We start from the raw sequence: 21,253 nt of genomic DNA on the forward strand, positions 1-21,253 counted from the left end.
AGGCTAGGCCGGAGCCAGGGGTCTTTGAGGCCTTAGGAAGGGAGCAGGCTCGGCACGGGGGCCCAGGCTGGATCCTGAGGGTTTGGGCCCGTGACTCACCGGAGCCGGGTCCGAAGGATGGAGACTCAAGCAAGGCCAAGAGTGGGCCCTGAGGAAAGCCACAGGGTAGGGGAGGGGGGTCGTCCGTGAGCCAGCCCAGGGCACAGCCCTAACTCCGCTAGGGGGAGTTAGTGAGGAGCGAGCCCGGAGCGGTTTCCCAAGTGTTTCAGGAAAGAGATTTGGGAGAAGGTTGGGGGCGGCTCTCAGTGACTGCACACGCTCCTGCCCAGCAGGGAGAGAGAGGAGGGAGAGATGGAGAGAGACAGAGACAGACAGAGAGAGAGTGACAGAGACAGACAGAGGCAGAGACAGAAAGAGAGAGACAAAGACAGAGAGAGAGATGGAGAGAGACAGAGACAGACAGAGTGAGAGAGACAGAGAGAGAGATGGACAGAGACAGAGAGAGGGAGAGAGAGCCATCATCTCTCCTTCCCAGACTCATGGGAAGGCTGAGCCATAGGATCACTTGAACCACAAACTCCTGGTCCTGTACATTTCTCCATAAAATGAAACTGTGCTGATGTGATCTTGGCCAAGGCCTCCCCCCGCCCCCCAGGATGAGGAGGCTGCACTCTAGAACCTCCCCAGCTCTCGGGCTGTGACCCTAGGTGCACGGCTGCCACCGGGGAGCAGGTGGGAGCTGGAAGGGCCCGAGAGGTGGCCCCCAGTGGGGTGTGGCCCTTGGCTGAGGGCATCAGCCAGGGGCCGTGTGTCTCCCGTGTGTCTCTTGTGGCCGGGAGGCTGGGATCTCCCCCATGGGTTAGGGGATAAATGTCTCCTGGGCTCACTTCTGTCCATCACTGTTCACAGAGGGATTTGGCCAGCCACTAGTGCACAGTAGGTGCCCCCCAGTACACACAGTAGGTGCCCCCAGTACGCGTAGTAGGTGCCCCCTGGTATACAAAGTAGGTGCCCCTGGGGCACGCTGGGCTCTCCTCTGGCTGATCTGCAAGGGGGGCTCTGAGGAACAAAGAGGATTTAAGAAAACCTTTGCTCAAGCTCCCACCCTGTGTTGCCCCCCACCCCACCGTGGCCCCTTTTCCTTTACACCGGACTAGGCCACGGCTCCCATCTGTGCCAGCCGGGATGAGCCATCATTTTGGAGGGATCTGGGTCTCTCCGGGGTGACATGCCCAGGCAGAAGCTTGTTTACAGGTAAAGACATAGTAACGAGCTCCGGCCCGGCCTCCTGGAGCTCCTGCACCACAGGATCCTAGCAACCTCCAGGGCAGGGCCCACGGGCACCCTCGGGGAGGCCGGCTCCACAGCAACCCCCTGGGCAACAGAGCGAGCCGGGCAGCTGAGAAGAGCTGGGGGCACCGGGTTCTGTGGTCGGCCTGCAGCCCCTCTCTGGGCTGGGCCTCGGACCCGATCTAGCTGCAGGGGCCGCCTCGCTCTCAAGGAGCCCGTCTGCACACGCTCCCTCCCCAAAGCCCAGCCCCTGGCCCCCGGCTGCCATGCTGGACGCCTCGGTGGCTGACCAAGTGACCCGATTAAAGCTCAAACTCTTGGAAAAGGTAACGGGCGGCCAGCTTGGGAGTGGGCCCGGGGCGGCCAGCCGTGGCCGTGGGAGTGGCCCTGGGGGGGCCCGGTTGTGGCCATGGGAGTGGGCCCAGCGTCCGAGGGACACAGCACGGGCCGGTGCTGACCTGCACTACAGGAGGGAGTGTCCTCCTCAGGAAGTTCCTTCCATGACTCATTAGTCTAAGCCAGGAGCCCCCTTGTCTCTCATGAGCCCCTGTCAGACTTAGCCGTTAAGCTTCCCGAGCACGGGGACACCAGGAGGGCACAAAGCGAGGGCTGCTGTGGGGAGTCCTCTGGGGGAGGGGCCCTGGGCACCCCCAGCTGCAGGTGAACCCGGGCCCATGGCTGCTCCTTTGTGCTCGGGAGCCCCAGAGGAGGGGGCTTCACTGGCTGGGCCGTTACTCTTCCCACAGCCTCCCTGGGCCAGTCCCAGCCGGGCCCCTTGTCTGCGGGTGGGCCAGTGTCAGGGGCCTCAGACCTTTGGGAGCCTCGGGAACAGGCCGTTTCCTGAGAGGGATACGGAGACAGGCAGCGGGCAAGCAGATGGACAGACGGACGGGCAGAGATAGACGGGCCGCAGATAAGTGGGCAGAGAGACAGGCGAGCGGACAGAAATGTCTGTCTAGGCAGAGAGATTCAGGTACATGTGGACAGGCAGACAAATGGGCAGATGGACAGACAGGAAGACAGAGAAATGGACAGGGAGGTGGGCAGCTAGAGAGACACATAGAGGCAGAAAATGGGTAGACACACAGACAGGCAGACACATAGACAGGTGGGTCCTCGGGCAGACACACAGACAAACAGGCAGGTGGGTCTTGGGCCCTTTAAATGGGTCCCTAGCATCCTGCCTCTGGCCTGCACTGGGGGGGAGGGGGGTAGCTCATCTCTGTGGAAGGGCTGAACCACGCACTGGCACAGATGTGAGTGGCGGCCGTGAGCTCTCCCTGACACCCCGGCTCCGCCCCCTGCCCTTGCCCGCGCCCCTGCTGCCCAGGGGAGGCCCCGGCCCCTGCCAGGCTCTGCGGGGCTCCCGGAGCCCATTGTGGGCCGCTGGACGTCCCCTGGAGACGTGCCCTGGCTTCCTGTCAGGGTGTTTGCTCTAACATTAGCTCTCCATAACCCACAGCTGCCCGCCCTCCTGTCAGTTATACTGTGAGGGGCTGCTCTGCTTTTCTAGCCCCTTCCCCTCCCTCTCCCCAAGGTTGGGGCCATCAGGCTTTGGGGGCAGCCACGGGAAGGAGCTCGGGGCTGTCAGAGACCGTGGGGCCCAACCCTGACTCCTCCAGGCCCTCAGCCAGTCACCTCCTGGGGGCTCCCAGTGTGGAATGACACGGTCCCAGTTCCAGGGGCTCCCGTCTAAGGGGGAGGATTGGACTTGGGGCCTCCCCTGACTCCTTCCCGGCCAGGGGGCTGGTGGGATGTGGCTGCCTGGGGGCCACGGGCTGTGCCGGATCCTGCAGAAGCCCCTCTCTGGGTGCCCCCGCCCAGGGCTCTGGGGATGGGGGAGGGGGTTCAGGGAACCCCCTCCCCTGAAGCCAGCCCCGGGCCATGGCAGGGATGATGGGGGGGGCAGCGCCCCCTAACATTAAGAAGCTCCGGGAACCCAGCTGGGCTGGAGGGGCCGAGGTCAAGGGTCAGCCTCCCATGTTACCCTAGGGGGGGCAACAGCAGGGAGTGCTGTGGCCCCGTCACTCTCCGGCCATGGGAGAGCAGGGCCCGGCCTTCCTGGAGGTTCCCTCCCCTCCGCACCCATCACAGGCACATCACAGTGACCGGTTCCTGGCAGGAGGGAGGCTCAGACTGAGCCAGGGCCTCTGAGGCGTGAGAAGCCTCCCTGAGGCCACCCCTCCCCCTCCCCCCATCCTTCTCTGCTGGGGACGCCCTCGGCCAACAGGCAGCTCAGCCCCTCCTGCCCCCTGAGCATCCCGGCTTCTCCTGGATGAGGCAGCTTTGTCCTGGGCCAAGCGTCCCTGGGTGCCTGGGCTGTGCTCCGGCGACGGCGTCATTCTGGGTCTGGGGGCGCCACCTCTGGGCCTGCCCGGGCATTGAAGGACCCCTCCTAAAGGTCTGCCAGGCCCCGAGCCCCTCCCGGGGCTGATGTCCCCAAAGCAGCGAGAGCCCAACGTGAAAGCCTCAAGGGTGACCGTGTGTGCGCTCAGGGCAGGCTGCAGCACCCCCACCCCTCTGTGGGTCCGCGATGTCCCCTCATGTCGTACCCTCTGTTCCCAGAAGCTCGCGGCTGAACGAGAAAACATGGAGGAAAATCTGGAGCCGTCCCTCGCTGCACCAAGTAAGGGCTGCCCCTGCCTCCCCCCCCTGCCCTGCCCTGCCCCTCACGGCCGAGCCATTCCCACAGGGACGTCCTGGCCCCCGGGCTCTGTCCCGGCCCCTGGGCTCTGTCCCGGCCCCTGGGCCCTGCCTCTGCCCCTCACTCATTCAGCTGTGACTGACGAGGTGACATCCCCCAGGAACGGGCCTATTGACAGAATGAGCCACTGTGCAGGGGAGGGGAGCACCTCCCGGGTGGAGGGGAGCACCTCCCGGGTTGGGGGGAGCATCAGTGTGAACCAGGAGGGTGCTAGGCTTCGTGGAGGCCAGGGGCACTCTGGGAGGCAGGAGGGGGACAGTTTGCTCATGCCCTCCCTTGGCTTCCAGCCCCTTCCCCAGCTCCGATGGTCTCTGTGTGTTTGCAAGTCAGAAATGGCGGGTTTGTCTGAATAATAGAGAGGTCACAGGGTACAGCGGGGGGAGGCCTGGCCCCAAGCCTCTGGAAGAGACCCCCACTGTCCTGGGAGCGCCCCACGGCAATGGGCCTTGTGCCAGCCGCCCACAGCGCCCGGCATCTAACAGCCTCTTTCGAAAGAAATTAAAACGTGAATAGACCCTAACCCTACATTTAATATTTATTATATTTATGAACTACATCAATATGATATCTAAGTAATATTAACATTATGCATTGGCACAGTAATTATTACATTTAATATTTATATTCACTAATATTTAATTATGTGCAAATATAAGATATAGTAGTATATGATACACAGTAATATATATTGTTAATGTTATAATTTTAAATATTTAAATTCATTAAAACTGGAATAGAAAAAATAAGATAGAAAAGAAAAACAAGGGGAAAACAAGAAAGCCAGGCGGCAGAAAGGCGTCCCCGACTCTGTTCCCAAAAGGTCCGTGATGGCCGCTGCCGTTGTGTTCGGAGCCTCCGCTCTCCCCGTCTGGGCAGGACCCGGCCCCGCCCCAGGGCTAACGTCTGTGTCCCCCCCAACCCCCCTCTGTCCGGCCTGAAGCCCCAGTTCGGTTTGTCTCTGGGGAAACCTCCACCACCTCCCAGAATCCTCCCTCCTAACGGGCCCTTAATAGCCGCCGGCTGTATTTGTCGTGTTCCGGCCGCTGGGGGCGGTGCTGCCATGGATCTGCCCGGAGTGGCAGCTACTCTGGGCTGTGTCTGGCTGCCATCTGGCCCCCAGCTTCCTGAAGCTGCTTCTGAAGGGCTCCCGCCTTTGTCCCCCAGGGAGCTATGAAGGAGAAGATGAAATTGTGCAGAGCGCCCTGAGGAGGAGGAAGGACCTTCTGCACAAGCTGAGGGTGCGCTCAGTCCCCGGGGGCTGCCCCGCCTCCCTCCCTGCCCCATGCCCACCTGTTCCCTGGTGCCCACTGGTGCCTACCTCCCTCCCTGCCCCATGCCCACTTGCTCCCTGGTGCCCACCTCCCTCCTTGCCCCATGCCCACTCGCTCCCTGTGCCATCCCCCTGAAAGACCAGGGCACAGAGCACAGAGCGCTGGCCCACGAGTCTCTTGACAGGACACACTCATTTCCCCAGCGATGAGGTGGAGCATCTGCCCGCCAGGTGGTTGTGAGGCCCAAGGAGATCCTGTGTGTGAGCAGCGCCCGGTCCCTCCCAGTGACCCCCTGGCTGTTGCCTGGGGGAGGACGGGGCTGGCTCTGGGGGGTCCATTGAAGGCGTGTCCCCAGAAAGGGCAGGTCTAAGTGTGGTCACCCCCTGGGCCAGACCCCGAGCCCCTGCTCTGTTTGGCTTTGGCCAGGCTGGCCCAGGCCTCCTCCCCGCCCACTCCCGTGGGCCCCAGGGGCAGGTTATGTCCCCAGGAATACGGGAACGGCCTCTGTGCTTTAAAATTCCCAGAGTGCTGTAGGGGTGATGAGTGGACGCGTGTCCCCCCATTTTACAGATGGAAAACTGAGGCAGATGAAGGGTCCCTTGGGTAGTGAGGGCCTGCGGGCAGATTCCGGCCAGGCGCTGCCCCGACCTCCCAGGACCCACTTGGCCTTTCTTTCCTCCCTGGCTCTCCCAGGGGGCCCTGAACAGTTTTGTTGACGGGCCGGGAGCTGATGGGGCAGGTCAGCCACCAGTTTCCAAACCGATCAAATGAAGTTCTCACCAAAGTGAGCGTGATGGGGACGTTGGGGGACCCAGGACAGGGACCAGATCTGGAGTCGGGAAGGGCTGAGTTCAGATCCTGTCTCAGACACCGACTGCCCATAGCTGCCTGCCTCAGTTTCCTTGTCTGTGAAATGGGGGTAACAGCCAGCTGCGAGGATCACACAAAATGGCTTTTTTAAAGTTCCTGCAGGAAGGGGAGGGAGAAGGGAATAAGGGAGACAGTGGGGCCTACAGGGTGCCGGGCTCTGTGCCAGGCACTTCCCACACATTGTCCGGCTCCCTTCGCCTGAAGCTCCAAGTAACCGCGAGCCGTCCCTTCTCCATCCCTGGGCTCGGGAAGTCGTTGGCAGCAGGGGCTGCAGCCCCCACTCTGACCCCTGGTCCTGGCTGTGCCCAGGTCCAGCCCCCTCCCCGCCTTCAGCCCCGGCTCCGCCACCTTTGCAGGAACAGCACCTTCTGGAAGAGCTCGCCGGGCCCTATCCCTGGGGAGGGAGCCCCAGGAGGAGCTACCGGGCGGAGGGGCCCCCGGCCCCCATCTACTCATCGCAACCGGAGCAGCCCAGGATCATCCAGCAGACGGTGAGGAAGGCCCCGTTCTCCTCGGAGGCTGGCACGGGCGGAGGGCGATAGCGACCCCTGGGCCCTGAACGGATCCCCCAGAGGCTCGTGCTCCCTCTTCCTCCTCCTCCAGAAGCCAAAGGGAGAAGTGGGGCTGCTGGGAATCGCCCCGTGGGAGCTGGCACCACCCCCCTTCCCCGCTGTCCGGCCTGGGCCAGGCTGCCCAACCCCCACAGGCGGGGGTCTCAGTGGGGGTGGCTGGGGCTCTCTCTCAAGGTCCCGGCAGCAGTGACCCTGGAAGGCCACACTCCCCCCCCCAGCCCCCTCAGCTTCCCAGTCTCTACCAGTATGGGGGGGAGGGGTCCAAGCAAAGGGCACCAGGAACTGGGGTGGGGCTCACCGCGATTTTAGTGTGAGGAGCCACAATCCCCATGTCGGCCCTGCAAGCCACAGACGGCGAGACCCGCGCCCTGGTTCCCAGAGGCTGCAGCGGGCCGGCTCCGGCTCTCAGTGCGAGAGGCCTTATCAACCACGTGTAAATTAAGTGGCGCTGGGGGGTCCGGGAGTGTGGGACCCAGATGTGCCGGGGTGAGCGGCAGCGTCCCGGGCGTCCCCGAGGCCTTCGTCCCCTGGAACTCCCGCCCAGGCCGAGTCCCGGGGTTTCTCCAGGCAGAGGTTTGGGCAATAAACAAGGGAGCTGGAGCCACCCGGGCCAGGCTGTGTCGGCCAAACTGCCGGGATGGGCATCCGGTCCCTAAAGAGATGCAAGGGAGTGGCCTTTTGTAGGGGAAATGCCCATCATAGCCTGGCTTTCTGACTGGCCAAAGGTGATTGTGTCATGCAAAGGATTAGCTGAGAATTGTGGCCAAGAGCCCCGCCCGAGGCGGATTGGACCAAGCCCGCTCCCAGAACCAGGGGCCTGAGGGAGCACAGAGCCGTCTGGGCCACGCCCCCTGCTGGCCTGGGGAGTTCTGGTGGCGGCCCCTCCAGCTGCCGGAGCTCTCTCTGAATGAGCCTTTTTCTGGGGGCTTCTCCTCCCCCATGGCCGCCTCCCACACGCCCACCCTGCTGGGAGGAGCGCGGCGGGCATCACTGGGGGACCACCAGGGAGAGCTGGGCAGTCCCACTAGTGCCGGAAGGGCCCCTCCCCAGGGGCCCCGGGGAGCAAGAATGCAGCCCTGAGGGCCGCCGTCCCCTTTGAACCCCCCATTAGGCTGTTTCTGGCTTGCTTTGTGATCCTCCGGGCCCCACCCACCGCTCCCCCACCCACTGCTCCCGGCCCCTCCGTCCCAAGCAATCTCTTCACTTGTGGCCCTTCCCAGATGGAGCCTCCTCTGCCCCCTCGGGGTTTTCTCTTCTCCAAGGGGAAGCTCCTGTTCCTTCCCCGGCTCTGGGTAAGGGGCTGTAGAATCTGCCTTTAAGTGGGCCCAAGGGAGGCTCAGCGGGGCCAAGGGCAACAACCCCGGCTCTCCCGGCCCTTCCTGCCCAGGAAACCACTTGTAATCAAAGCCCCCGAGGTCCGGGCAGCGAATGCAAGTAACTGCGGGGTGGGCGCTGAGCCGGCATCCCCTCGGACCCACCCGGGAAACGACCGCTCTGGTCCGGCAGGACCTCGCACTGGGGGGCCGGGGGGGGGGGCAGCTCTCCAGACCACGCTGGGCCTGGCCTCTCCGCAGGCTCCTGGGCCCAGGCCTCGGTTAAAGGGGGGGTGAGCACATGGGGGGGGCGTGTTGGGGTGGGGGCGTGTCTGGGGAGGTCGCAGCAGAGGAGGGGTCCCCTGGAGGAGGGGCCGCAGTGCAGGAGGGGTCCCCCGGGAGGCCCCAGGAAGGAGTCGGCTCCTCCCAAGGGGGTGAGCGAGGAAGACAAGAGCTCCTACTTTGGCAGAAGCAGCCGGGGGAGGGGGGGTGTGGGGGGGCCCACAGTTTCGAATCCCCCGGAGTTTGGGGAGCCATGTTGCTGTGCTGGTCACCGGGTCTTGGCTCAATGCCCAGTGGCCATTCAAGAGCAGGGAGGGGCTTCTTGGAGTCGGGGCCCCTCCCCCAGCCCTGCTTAAGGCTCTCTTGGCTCCTCATTTTCCTCCTCTGAGACATTGGGAGCAGGCTACACTAAGGCCCCAATCCCGCTCTTCTCAGAGGCCTGGGGAGTCCTGGGCCCGAGGCTGCCTCAGTGGCCCCACCTCCGTCTCCCTGCCCTGCCCCGGGGTCCCAGCCCTGAGGGAGGGGCGAGCTGAGGGGGCGGGCCCTCTCTGACGGCCGAGCCCCCCAGGTGCCCCAGCCACCGGCCACCATCATCCAGCAGCTGCCGCAGCCGCCCCTCATCACCCAGATCCCCCCAGCCCCGGCCTACGCGGGCCCAAGGTCAGGAAGCATCAAGGAGGGTAAGCTGCTGCCTGCTGGTGTCCCCCATTGCTCCCTGTGGGTCTCTGTGTCCCCCTCCCGCCCTCCCTTTGTCTCTCCCCTGTCTCTGTCTCTCTGTGTCTCTCCCACTGTCTCTCTGTGTCTCTCCCTGATTCTGGGGGTCTCTGCCTCCCAGACATGGTGGAGATGATGCTGATGCAGAACGCGCAGATGCACCAGATCATTATGCAGAACATGATGCTGAAGGTCCTCCCGCCCGTGACCCCGGATGCCGGCCCGCCTTGGCTCCGGCCCGCTCAGCAGGTGGGTGCCCCGGCTGGGCCCAGTCCCCCGTGGGCCCGTGCCAGCTGTGCTGGCGCCTCCGCAATGCTGACCCCGAGTGCCCACTGCGTCCGGTCCCTAGAGTCCCTGCCCCCCCCCCCCCCCCCCCCCCCCCCCCCGCCTGCTGGCTGCCAGGCGTTCCAGTGGCGGCCTGGGTCCTCCTGAGCAGAAGTTCTATTCCCTTCGCTCCGTCCCTGTCCCCGGGCACCGCCCGTCAGAGGCCAGGCTGGGGTGGAACGGGTTATTGTGGCCAGCCCCCCACGTTCCCCTTTTCCCAGAGATGCCGCGGGGTGGGGCTGGTGCCCCCCGAGCCCCCTTTGGCCATTCCTTAGCCGTGTGAGCCTGAGTCAGTCTCTGTCTCTGTCTCCATTTTCTGGTCTGGGGCCATTGATGGTTCCTACCTAAGTGTTTGCCACGTGCCCACTGGCCCGGCCCCGGACCCCTGGGCCCCAGTGCCTGCGGGTCGCCCGCCGACTGCCAGGGAAGACCTTGGAGGAGCTTGGGGAGCTGACCCCCCCCCCGGGGGTTTCTGTGCTCAGGAGCCCCAGTGTCTGCTGCGCGCTGAAAAGCCCAGGACTTCCTCTGTCCACCATCACCACCATTATGGCCCCCCGGGCCTGCCGGCTCTCCCCGCCCCCGGGCCCCCAGTGGGCTACCCCCTGTGGCCCTCGCTGCTTCCGGCCCCGGCCGTGACCCAGGCTCCGGGCCCCCAGCCCGTGATCCGGCACATGATGGGGCCCACCACCACCGTGCCCGCCCTCAACACGTGAGTGCCGACTCGGAGCCCCCGGCCCCCTCAGGCTCGGGCTCCTCAGAGAATAGGAAGGGGGGGGGGGCTCTTGGGCTGGCTGGTCCAGGCCGGGCCGGCTCAGAAGGAGCGCCAAAGGGGCCAGGATGGCGGGGTGGGGGGCAGGGCCCGGAAGCCCCTGACGCCTTCTTTCCTCGAAGGGTGGCCTCCAGCGGAGCCCTCCCGGGCCTGCCCCCAGGCTTGTGAGCCCCCTGGTCCCCAACGCCGGTAAGCAGGCCCGAGTGTGGGCTGTATTCAGGGCCACTTGCCACAAGTCAGACAAAGTCTGGGCAAGACACCTTCCCTCAGCATGTAGGGAGCACTTTCTGGGCGCTGGGAACCCCGGCCGAAGGGAGTCCGCCTTCCGGGAGCCCGGCCCGGCCTTCCCTGGGGGAAGGCTCCTTGTGCGAGGGCGCCGTCCCACAGGCTCGGAGAGGAGGCCGAGCCTCCGTGACCGTCAGCAGCCTGAGACCGTGGGAGCTCAGTGTCCCCGGAGCCTCCCTTTCCCCATGGGAAGGAGCCTTCATGCTTCCATTCCTGGGGCCCACCCAGAGGGTTCGACCCGCTACACCCCGCTAGGAAGTGGCTGAGGCTGGATTTGAACTCGGGTCCTCCTGGCTCCTGGCCCCGTGCCCCTCGAAATAGGAAGCTGAAACAAGACGCCCACATTCTGCCCGTCCGAGGGGCCGTAAATGACCGGTCCTTGTGGAGTCGCCGCCGTGTCTGGGGTCTCCTGCCCCCGGGGCCGGGGTGCTGGCGGATGCTCCCTAGCGTCTCAGCAGACAAAGGGGAGGCCCTGGGGGGGCCCGGCCACAAGGACAGGCAGGTGAGCAACGGCATTTGTCACTGCAGGTCCCTCTGAAGCTGCCAGGAGCTGGAGAAGGCCCGGGGGGACCACGAGTCATAAGTGCCGCCCCCAGAGGGGGAGCCCGGGCAGGGCAGCCGGGCAGCAAGTCTGGCCGGCTCTGGAGAGAACGTGCCTCCTGCCAGGCGGGCCGAGAATAAATCGTGGCCGGCCGTCAGACTGCGTCCTTGTGCTTTGTGTCCCTGCCCCCGCCCCGCGCCGGGCCATGGGGGCCTTTCCTCGGCCTCCTTCCTTCCCCCGGCTGAGGGAGCACAGCCTAGGGAGGCGGCCCCGGGAGCCAGCCGGACCTGCTGCGCCCTCCCCCAGATGGGAGGCCCGGGGGTGGGGGTGGGGCTGACTGGGGAGCCAGAGGGGCCTCCAGGCCAGGGAGCCCCCTCCCCCAGACGCTGAGCCCCCGGGGAGGGGCCGGGGCCGGGCACCCTTGGCACGAGTCACCGACGCCCAGAAGCAGAGCTTCTCCAGCTCGCTCCAGTTCTGTGGACCCTCCGTAGCGGGCCAGAACAAGGGCCTGACCTCGGGGAGGAAGGGGGGTCTCAGCGGCTGTTCCTATGCTGACCGCGCCTGGAGGGGCCCCCCCATCCCTGGGTCTGGCCATGGGGGCAGCTCACCCCTAGCGCCCTCTAGTGGCTTTAATGCACATTTCCTTTTGCCCTCCCCTCCGTAGCTGGATTTGGGGACTATTTGTGCTGGGACACAACCATTGCGGGCGGGGGGTGGGGGTGGGGGTTCCAGGGCCAGCTCAGAGGCAGCAGGGGGCGGGGCGGGGCAGAGGGAGGGATGGGGGGCTCAGCCCGGAGGTCAGTGTGGCTGATTTTAAACACACACATTGATAACTGCTTGTCCGTGTCCTCTGGACAAAGCATGCTGGGAAGTCGGGGAGGTCACTCGTCCTCGGGGCACAAGGGAGTGTTTCAGGAAAGTGTCCCGGGGAGACCGGCCTGCGAGTTGGTCCTTGGTAGTGGGGGCCCTGATGGGGGGGAGGGCCCTGATGGGGGGGAGGCGCTGTAGAAACTGCCGACTCGAGCTCGGGGAACCCCCGCTCCCTATGGGCCCAGGTGCGGCCGTGGAGCCTCCTGCTGTGGCGGCGGAGGGCAGCTGGCAGGGGCTCCCGGGGGCTGATCCTCGGGGCTCTCGGGCCGGACACTTCTCGGGCCGTCCCTTTGCTGCCAGGCGCTGTCGGGGGTAGCTTGGGCCCGGTGAGCTCCCAGGCTGGGCTCTGGGCGGAGTCCTCTGCCAGATAAAGGGAAGCATCCTTCAGTCAATGCGCTTCTCCCAGAGTCCGGGCTTCCTGAATCCAAGTTCCAATCCTGCCTCAAGACGCTGGCTGAGAGATAAGGACAAGGGCCTTTAGGTTCTAGAGGAACAGAATGGGACTGAGCCCCCTGCCGAGAGGGTGTCGATGGAGCAGGAGCCCCTGAGGCCGAGCCCCGTGGGGGCCCTCCTGCCTGGGCAGCAAGGCCCCGAGCCCGGAGGCGTCCGGGGCCGGATGCAGGGAGTGCGCTGAGCCAAGGCCCGGAAGGCCCCTGTGCGAAAGCTACAGAGGGTGTGAGGGATGGAGAAGACCCTTACCCCAAATAACTACTCAGAGATCACGTGGCAGAAGGCAGAAAAGTTTTTAATAAATTCTCATGAGAATGAGCAATTCCCCTGCGAGGAGGGAGAGAGAGAGCTCGCGGTAGGAGGACTAAAGATTTAGGAAAGATACAGTTTTTATAGGTGTGGTTACAGAGGACTGCACCATAGGTTGGGGAGCACCGAGAAACGGGGACCTTCTCCCCTAACTGCTTTGTCCCCAGAGGAATCATCAGTCAGACCTTCAGATCACTGAGCTGCCGCCTTTAATTATGTAAATACTGATAGCACTGCCCAGGGATAAATGTCGCCATTTCCGGTTAAGTCGGTACCTCTGGCGTTTTAAGCAAACCCTGGCTCGCACACACCGTGCTCACTCACGCAGCTCACAGAGACACAGAAATAATAAAATACAGAAAAGGGATTTAAACATTCCTGTAAGTTCTCCACTTTTTCTCTCCGCGGGAGGTCGGGAGGGCGTGGTCTCCTTCCAACTGGTCAAGGGAGAGCCCACCCGTGGAAACGGAGAATTGGAGGGGTCGGTGCTGACAGAACAAGCTGAGGGTGCAGGAAATACGGCACCCAAGGGGGCGCCAGGTGCGACGGCGCCGGGGAACGGGCTGTACAAAGGGCTCGGAAGCCTTGATGAGCAGCCAGCATTCTGGGGCCCAGGGATGACACGAGCTCCGAGCTCCCACCTCCCGGGAGGGACGCGGGCACACGCGGGCACCCGCGGCAACGGGGACCTTGGGTGTTCTCCATTTGGGGGCAGGCGAAGTGGGGAGGAGAAAGGGCAGGAATAAGACCCTCCAGGGCACCGTGGTGCCCCATGGGAGAGCGCGCCATGGCTGAGCCTCCCGTCTGGCCTGGTCCAGTGTGTTCCCGCAGGAGCCGTGGGCGGGCCCGGCGACCACATGCATTTTTATGAGAACCGTTTAAAGGTTTGTCTGCCTGGCGTCATGGAAACAGGGCAGACTCGTACTCTGGCGAGGGGTCGCAGAGGGAGCAGAATTACCCCACACCAAGTCCTGCCGACGCCGGCCCGCCACTGCTCGGGAGGCTCTCCAGGGCCCTCCAGAGGCCTGGGGCGGAGGCCCCGCTGATTTCCCTCATCTTCTTTCTCCGGCCAATGGCTGGGGGCCGACCGACTCCCACGGGCCCGGCTTTCTCCATATTGCCCTTGTGAGGATCACAGGTTTTGCACAGGAGGCGCCACCCAGCTGGGCCAGCGGCGAGTTGGCTCCTGCTGCATCCCGGGCGCTTTCCCTGGGGAGAAGGTCCCAGACTCCGGGCAGGGGCGCTGACTTTGAAGGAGGGAGCCCCGAGGGGGAAGAACATCCCAGGCCTGGAAGGAGCTCCTGGTGTCCTGACAGCTCGGAAGGAGCTGGCTCTCATCAGGTGCCTGGCCCCGAGCAGGTCCACATGCTGGGCGGTCGCTCCCCCCGGTTTTGCTCACGAGCCTCCCAAAGCTCTCCCTCCCCTAGAGGTGGTCAGTCTACTCGGTAAACAAGCTGGGGAGAAGCATCTGACCGGAGAAAGCCCACTCCCATTCTGCAGTGCGCTCACAGGAAAACGAGAACAGTGGCTAAGCAGGAGCAAAGGAACAAGACTTGTCCTCCCTAGGAGGCCCAGGGAGGGGGCACTTGGGTCTCTCCTCACGGGCTGCTTCCCCCCAGCTGCCAGGGCTGCCCCCACAGCAGATGGGCACACTGCCAGGCTCCCTGCCCAGCCCACTCTCTCCCTGCTCCTCCCCCAGGCCCCAGGGATGGAGAAGGTCGGCCCTGGCTGTCGGGGACTTAGAAAAGCTAATCAAGCCCACCAAGGAGGAAGACGGGGCTCCCAAGTGCCACCTGTCAGCCCCAAGAGACCTGGGAGACCTGTGCAAAGGCCCAAGGAGGGGCGGCTTTGATGCCGGCTTGCCCCTTCTCCCAAGGGTTTCATGTGATCGAGGGACTCCTCCCGGGCTCTACCCCACAGGGTCCTTGCCCTGCAGGTAAGGCATCCTGGCCAGGAGTCTGGGCGATGGGCACATATTGATCCCAAGAGCCAACGTGGCCCTCACCAATGGATGGAGGATGGTGAACCCCATGGCCCCACGCCTGCTCCCCACACCTGGAAGTCTTTCCTCGAAGACCCCGGTGGACAGCCCACAGGCCTTGCTCGGCCACACCAGCTGGCCAGGAGCTTGGTGAGGGGGTGGGCAGGACAGAACCCCTCCATGGGAGGTGCCCACTTCTTCTTGCCCTCTAAGTGTAGCACAGCTATCCTACTTCCCCACCCTCTCGCTTTTTGACCCCAAAGCTCTAAGGGGCACTGCCCATGCCTTCAGGCACTCTTCCCTTCCTGGGCAAGGCTCATTGGGGCAGGGGGCAGGACCTGTGCTTCCCAGTGTCCCCAGGAGAGTGGGGCCCGCCCTTGGTTGGGAGCTGCTCTCCCTTGCAAGACCACAGCTACTTGGAGCACCCACTCCCCTTTTCTAAGCCCCTTCCTTGTCTGGGGCCGCCGTCCCGTCTGGTCCCTGAGCTCCGGGGGCAGCTACGACCGATCTGTGAAGGGCATCATCCAAAAAGGTTCTTGGTCAGGGGCTGGAGGCTGGTCCCGGCGACCTTGTTCAGTGCTTCCAGCGTGAGCTTTTCTTTGCGATACATCTGAAGCAGAGGGGGCAGGAAGGGTCAGGGGCGCCATCAGGCCGTGTATGGAGGGCTGGAGCGAGCCCCGGGATGCACAGATTCTGCGGCAAGTGGGCCCGGCCCGGCCACGGAGAAAGTGCCGGTGGGAGCGGAACCGGGCCCACTGACTACACTTTCCTTTCAACTGTTTTCTCGCCCATTAAAGAGAGTGTTTGTTTTTGCGCCTCCTCTGAGTGACTTTATCCCCCAATCCCCCGTCTCCATGTGAACTGGCACAGCCCCACCCCTAGAGGCCAGGCTGGCACAAGCAGGACCCCAGAAATCAGACCCAACTCCTCCCCTTCAAGCCCACGGCAGCCCCGCGGACGGGCAATGGTGAAGACTCTCTGGAGTCCCACAACCCGGGGAGGTGGGAAGGAGGCTCCTTCACATTGTGGGCTGGCATGGGGCTGCTCGCGAGCCGGGTCTGCGGGGGAACGGGGCACTGTGGGAACCGGACCCCAGCACCTACCTCCTGCCACTCGGCTGCTGTGCTGTGCTTGTACCCGAGCAGATGGCAGAGCCCGTGAGCCGCCGTCACCTGGCAAAGAAACGGACCCACATGTTCCATGGAAAGGACCCACAGGTAACACAAAGGAACTAAGCTGGAGAGAGCCCCCCATCTCCCCACTTTTTATTCTGGGTTAAGGCCGGGCTGAGTCACCAGGGCGACTGGGTCTGGGCCATGACCTGGATCAGCGATGAGGACTCGGGCGCCTGGTCCAAACTCAGCTTGGGAAGGCTGGGGCCATGGACCCCCAGCAGGGACTTGACAGGGGCCCTCCTGAAGCCCAGCCTGCACCCCCTACAAAGTCTGGGCGGGAACAGCTGAAAGCAGGAATTCACCTCACAGGCCTGGGTCTGGCCATGAGGCCCTACTGAGTGAGGGGGTTGGGAGGGATCATGGTGGGGAGGAGGGAGCATGGGAGGACAGGAAGGAGCATGGGAGGACTGGGGGGAACATGGGAGGATGGGGGGGCACGGGAGAGCTGGAGGGAGCACAGGAGGGCCTGCCACCGCTGTGGCTGCCTCGCCTCCTGGACCTCACTCCTCTTCTGGAGAGGTCTCAGAGATTGGTAACGGCCTTGCAGCGCCCGGACAGCCCAGGTGGGCCTCTGCTTTCCTTCCCCGACATTCGCTATGTGCCTCTAGAGGAACGAGGGGACCCTGGCTGCACAATTCCCGCCCCCGGGCCCTCCCTGGAGATCCTCTCGGGGGGCTGAGCACAAAGGAGCATGGCCGTGCTCCCCGCCACTCACTGTCAGGACATCGTAGTAGTCCTCCCCGTTCTCTCGGCACTGGTGGAAGATGTACTCCACTCCCAGGAAGAGATCTCCCAAGTTGAAGTCATCGGGGCCCTCGGGCTGAGGCACTGCCCCTGCCCTCAGGTTCTGCCAAGGGGAAAACACGACCCCCAATGATATCAGCCCCAGGCAGTGTTGGGGGGGGGGCAACTGGAAGGCTGTGGTCCTGGGGGCTGGGAAGCCCACTCTGACACAATCAGGTCACCTGAGAGCCACCGTCCTTCCTCAGAGGGTGAGTGCTAGGATCTGGGGGGGGGGGGTTCCTCTCCCACTCAAACCCTGGGCGGCCCCCCTTTCTCCAGGCCCAGGCAGGCTGCTCCGAGAATGCAAAGAGCACCAGTTTAAACAGTGATCACACCCCCTTGGTCCATGTCCTATGTTCCGGGGGAGAATCTCTCCCCCGTGAGCCCCACCTTTCACCAACAACTCCCCGGGCAGTCTGAAAGGCCTTTACTCTCCTTTGTCATCTTGGATATGTCCTAACTATGCTATCGAGGTGGGAACCCCAGAGGCTGCTGGGAGAGCTTTGCCAAGCGGAGAAGTAGCGTGACAGTGTGCCAGGCGCCTGAGCTGCAGCTCTGATGCCAATGGGCCATCCCCCTCCCCATCTTGCCCTCTCGCCCCTTCCCCAACTCTCTGCTCTGCCCCTCTTGTTTAAGCCTCTGCATCTGTGGGAGAAAATGAGGGCTGAGTCCCAGAGGCAACAGAAGGGTTGAAGACCCAAAGCTCTGGCTGAGCCAGGCCGGGGGGTGGGCACAAGGCAGGGTTCTCCCAGACAACTTGGAACAGCGTCTCCAGAGGCTGCCGGAGAAGCGCAGCACACAGAGGCTCAGACACCCCTCCGGCCCCAGAGCACTTAGGAGGGCGCAGCAAAGGCCAGTTGGTTGGGGGGCGCAACAAGGACCCCGCAAAGGCTCGGGACGAACAGTGCTCTCGGCCTCCCCAGCAAGGACCGAGGCTCTGAATATAGAGCAAAGTCGGCTCTTTCTTTACTTTCTTCTTGTCGCTTTTCCTTTTCTGGCCCGTGTTTTCTTCATGTTAGGAAACAGGGTTTGCCCGACTGCCCGGGATGCCCCCTAGCAAACGGCTTGCCTTCTTAATTGGGGGGGGGGGGGAGGAAGAAAATCTGCAATTTGAAGTTCTAAAAAAATCACTTAAAACCTTTGTGCATAATTGGGAAAAACTTTAAAAACACCCCAAAGACGGGCCAAACAGACCCCGCCTCGGAACCTCATCAGCAGGCACTGATCAGTACTGCACTCAAGGCCGATGAGAGCCCCAGAGTCACAAGCCCATGTCCAGCCTTAGGGCCAAGGGAGTCTTTTACTTCTCTGGAGATCCTGCAGGCCACACTGCAGCTCCCCGACCCCTCCCTTGCTGTCTGCTCTGGGGCTCCATAGAAAATGCCAATGAATCCCTTCAGACCAGCAGGACGGCTCCCAGAAGCCCCAAAGCCTTCTTTTCTCTGGGCCGGGCAGGCCCAGTCCCCTCCTCGAGGGGCCCTGGGCGTCTGGCTCTCTTGGAAGACAGCATGACCCTGCAGGGGTGGCCTGACTGACCAGGGTATGGAGACCATGGTTGGAACAGCCCCTCCCCCTCGGAGAGCCCCCAAAGGCACAGACCTGATTGTTTCCCCGCCACTACCAAGCTTCTCGAATAAAAGGGAGAAAAGAAAATCTCTAGGAGAAACGACTTGTCTTTGAAAACAGGCCCTCGTGAGCCTGACCTTCCACCATGGGAATGAAATCGGGGCTCTGGTAGCAAGGCAGACCCAGGGTAGCCAAAAAGCCACCTTACCTCATGAAAGGGAAACGAGAGCACGTCGGTGGGGCCGTGGCTGCGTCTGTAGGTTCTGTTAAGGCGCTGAATGCCCGCGTTGTCCATACATATCACACCCAGGTCAAACTGCCGGATGCCCAGGATGTTTCGGAGCAGTTCGATTCTGGTCCGAAGAGGGACCCTCCGGATGGGGATGACGCTCTGCAGGTTCCTGAGCACGAGGCTCATCTTGAGACCGGGAAGACCCTAAGTGGGTTATGAGGAGACCCTGTGAATTACACATGAGCACAAACATTAGATCCGGCAAGTGATACCACGGTCGCCTAGCAACAGCCCGAGCAGAAACGTTAGCTGGGAGTGCTCAACGATGATTGTGCTTCAAGGTTCCCGAGCAGAGACCAACCGACCGTCTAGGGATGAGTTTTCTGGCCAAAGTCAGGATTCAAGGTTAAGAAGTCTGTTCTGACCAAGATCAAGGTCAGCTTGCTCTAAGCCTGAGCTCTATTCACAAGGGAGCACATTGTAGCATTTTGACAATTAGAACACAGATTATAAACACCAGTCCAACAGCTCAAAACAAAACCAAAAAAGCCACAGTGATGCTTTCGGCTCCACATCACGGCCATTTTTCTGCTCCTCTCTACCCGGGACTCTCCCCCTGAAACTAAGCAAACGAGGTTCTGTACTTTGCCGGCTTCTTCTGAAAAGGCCCCACAAAAACCAGGTCTTGGGGACCTGGGGCATCGCAGACCGTGAGGAACGTCTGACATGCAGCCTTTTGCTCTTGTCAGAGCTCGGCCTCCAGGCTTTTCCTTGCAGACTGGTCAACTGGAAACCCAGCACTCTCTCTCTCTCTTTGGCAGAGTTTAGTTCTTTTAACTCGCTAAAACCATTTTTTAAACAAAAAAACAAACCACAGCACAGCTAAGAAGCCCCTGCACACGGGAAGGCAGCGCAAGAACATTCTTTAGCCAGCTTTGCCTCTGCCCCGGGCCTTTTATCGGCCGCAGCCTCCGCGTCTCTCCCCGGGCCTCTCCCCCTCTCAGCGGTGGACCACACTTCACGCTTCCAACCGCAGAGCTCCCTCTGCCCCCATCCTGTGACAGGTTCCCCTGCAAGTCTTTCACTCCCACTGCTGACAAAGGTCTTCTTGCTGCCAAGGCTGACCCCTGACTTCATCCTTTCCTGGCTCTATAACAGATGCAGCCAGAGAAGCTGCGTTCAATCCCAGGCTCAGACCCGGATTTCTCTCCACCACCTCCAGTTCTGTCCTCTGGGACCGAGGAGAATGAGCCTGAGCCTTCTTTAAGCACCCCAAGATGGCTTCCATGCTCCTCCAGAATCTTCCTCGACCCATGACCCCCAAGTTTCCTTTTGGAAGGCCAAGTACAAACAACGGGAAAATCTCTCCAATGCAGGAAAAAAAAAAAACCAGAAGAACAGGGAACAACAAAACCGGGCCCCTGCTGATGTCTTTCTTTCCTTTTCTCGGGCGAGGGTTTCCGGGGTTTCCTGGGAGCAGCAATTTTTTTCAACAAATTCCCTCAAACAAAAATCCCTCCTCCGGGAGTCCCGTCCCTCCGGGGCTGCCCCGCTTCCAAACCTTTCAAACCGTGGCTAAGGGGAAAGGCCCCGTCGAAAAAAGGTAATTTCCCCCCAAACGCCCAACCGGCCCAAACCCCCGTTTTTCTTTCAATGCCCAAGCCCAAAAACCCAAACAGAAAAACCCCAACCCAAAAAAAAAAATAAAAAAAGGGGAAAAAAGGGAAAACGGAAAAACCCAAGGGAAAAACGGAACAAAACCCAAAACTAAAACCCCGAAAACAAAAGGGTCCCAAACAAAAAAAACCCAAATTTTGGGCCTGGGACTGGAGGGGGGTCCCCCGGAGGCTTCTCCCAGGGAGGGGCCTGAGGCTCAGAAACGGCCAAAGGCGCAGGAATCAACGCAGAGCCGGGATCTGAACCCGGGCCTCCAGGCCCGAAGCCCCGCCCACCTCGCTCCTCTTTCCCTCGGGCGGTTCCCCCCCCCACACAGGGCGGGGGGGGGGCGGGGCGAGAAGCGGGCTGAGCCCCGAGACAGGCGGGACCAGCGCGCCCGGGCCCCTCTGCAGAGACCGCGCTTGCTCTTGTCTCAGGGGGCGCTTCCCTTGGGCTCCTGACGCCCACAGCGGGGAGCCTGAGGGGCCAAGACGCAGAGGAGGAGGGGGATGGGGAGGGTGAAGGCGGGGGGGGGGGCCGCCGGCCCCACCCCGGGCCCTGGGCCCCTCCCTCTGGACCGCCACCCCTCCCGCGTCTCCGCCCCTTCGAGAAGCCCCGCCCCCGCTGGGCCTCAGTTTACTCGCCTGTATCGGGAGAGGTTTGGCTTCCGCCGGCTCCCGCCGGCTTCGGGAGGTGCCTCGCACACGCGCTCCGGAGACTGCCCCGCCTCCACCACCCTCCACTCCTTTCGCGGGCTCCTAAATCGGGCCCACACGCAGGCCCGCAGAGAAGCAAACACCGCACTGCGCACGCGCAGCACGCACACGTCGCGCAAGCGCCAATCCAACTTCCGGTCGCGGGGTAGGGCTGGGAGAGACACACTTCCGCGCGCGACCGGAAGCGGCTTCGGGTCCGTCTTTGTTTACGGCCCCCCGGGTCGGTGGCTCCTCGTCTTCTGCGCTGGCCTCGGACCCGGAGCCGGCTGAACGTCCGCCAGGCCTTCTGTTCGTGCTGCGAGGAGGTGAGCGCGGCCGGGGCCCGGGACGGGGCGGCTCCCTCGGGGCCGGGTCGGGTGCCCCGCCTTCTTCCCTTCTCGGCTCCAAACGGGAAACGAGGCACTCAAAGGGGCGGGCCGGGCCTCGCGGGCAGGAAGAGCGGCACCAGCCTCCTCCCCGCCCGGCCTCGGTCCCCCCGGCCTCGGTCTCCCCGGCCTCGGTTCCCCCCCGGCCTCGGTCTCCCTGGCCTCGGTTCCCCCCGGCCTCGGTCCCGGTCTCCCTGGCCTCGGTTCCCCCCCCC

At 63.0% G+C, this 21,253-nt stretch overlaps 3 protein-coding genes across 5 annotated transcripts in view; 2 read left to right on the plus strand and 1 right to left on the minus strand.

Moving 5' to 3' along the window:
- The first annotated feature begins 445 nt into the window (after positions 1–445).
- On the plus strand, positions 446–12,105 carry C4H21orf58 (chromosome 4 C21orf58 homolog). 3 transcript variants are annotated; one of them, XM_031968296.1, is made up of 9 exons: positions 446–1,616; positions 3,856–3,916; positions 5,159–5,232; positions 6,492–6,626; positions 8,871–8,982; positions 9,138–9,265; positions 9,823–10,049; positions 10,232–10,298; positions 10,923–12,105. In XM_031968296.1, the coding sequence occupies exons 1-8, from the start codon at positions 1,557–1,559 to the stop codon at positions 10,275–10,277; spliced, it is 843 nt and encodes a 280-aa protein (XP_031824156.1). In that variant the 5' UTR covers positions 446–1,556; the 3' UTR covers positions 10,278–10,298; positions 10,923–12,105. The 3 variants fall into 3 exon arrangements, with proteins under 3 accessions (XP_031824156.1, XP_031824154.1, XP_031824155.1); XM_031968294.1 differs by lacking the exon at positions 446–1,616 and having other exon boundaries at positions 1,623–3,916; XM_031968295.1 differs by lacking the exons at positions 446–1,616; positions 10,232–10,298 and having other exon boundaries at positions 1,623–3,916.
- A 2,912-nt stretch (positions 12,106–15,017) lies between these two features.
- On the minus strand, positions 15,018–19,630 carry YBEY (ybeY metalloendoribonuclease). Its single transcript, XM_031968297.1, has 4 exons — positions 18,278–19,630; positions 16,436–16,567; positions 15,649–15,717; positions 15,018–15,155 (listed from the first exon to the last, which is right to left on the minus strand). Exons 1-4 carry the CDS (start codon positions 18,485–18,487, stop codon positions 15,066–15,068), a joined length of 501 nt encoding a protein of 166 aa, XP_031824157.1. The 5' UTR covers positions 18,488–19,630; the 3' UTR covers positions 15,018–15,065.
- A 1,106-nt stretch (positions 19,631–20,736) lies between these two features.
- The window catches only part of MCM3AP (minichromosome maintenance complex component 3 associated protein), a 32,018-nt gene continuing 31,501 nt past the window's right edge, over positions 20,737–21,253 (plus strand). Inside the window, exon 1 of the mRNA XM_031968298.1 lies at positions 20,737–20,978. The gene's annotated coding sequence lies outside the window, so the exon portion shown is untranslated. The remainder of the gene's footprint in view (positions 20,979–21,253) is intronic.

This window comes from Sarcophilus harrisii, chromosome 4 (genome assembly GCF_902635505.1).
Source record: "Sarcophilus harrisii chromosome 4, mSarHar1.11, whole genome shotgun sequence".
Classification (NCBI taxonomy): Eukaryota; Metazoa; Chordata; class Mammalia; order Dasyuromorphia; family Dasyuridae; genus Sarcophilus; species Sarcophilus harrisii.

Bases quoted from the DNA above. Each gene is read 5' to 3' on its own strand.
- C4H21orf58 (XM_031968294.1), top strand. From the start codon at position 3,724: ATGTCCCCAAAGCAGCGAGAGCCCAACGTGAAAGCCTCAAGGGTGACC. The intron at 6,627-8,870 runs GTGAGGAAGGCC...CGAGCCCCCCAG, and splicing joins CCAGGATCATCCAGCAGACG to GTGCCCCAGCCACCGGCCAC. The intron at 10,050-10,231 runs GTGAGTGCCGAC...CTTTCCTCGAAG, and splicing joins ACCGTGCCCGCCCTCAACAC to GGTGGCCTCCAGCGGAGCCC.
- YBEY (XM_031968297.1), bottom strand. From the start codon at position 18,487: ATGAGCCTCGTGCTCAGGAACCTGCAGAGCGTCATCCCCATCCGGAGG. The intron at 15,718-16,435 runs GTGAGTGGCGGG...TTTCTTTGCCAG, and splicing joins ACTACTACGATGTCCTGACA to GTGACGGCGGCTCACGGGCT. The intron at 15,156-15,648 runs GTAGGTGCTGGG...CCTCTGCTTCAG, and splicing joins CAGCAGCCGAGTGGCAGGAG to ATGTATCGCAAAGAAAAGCT.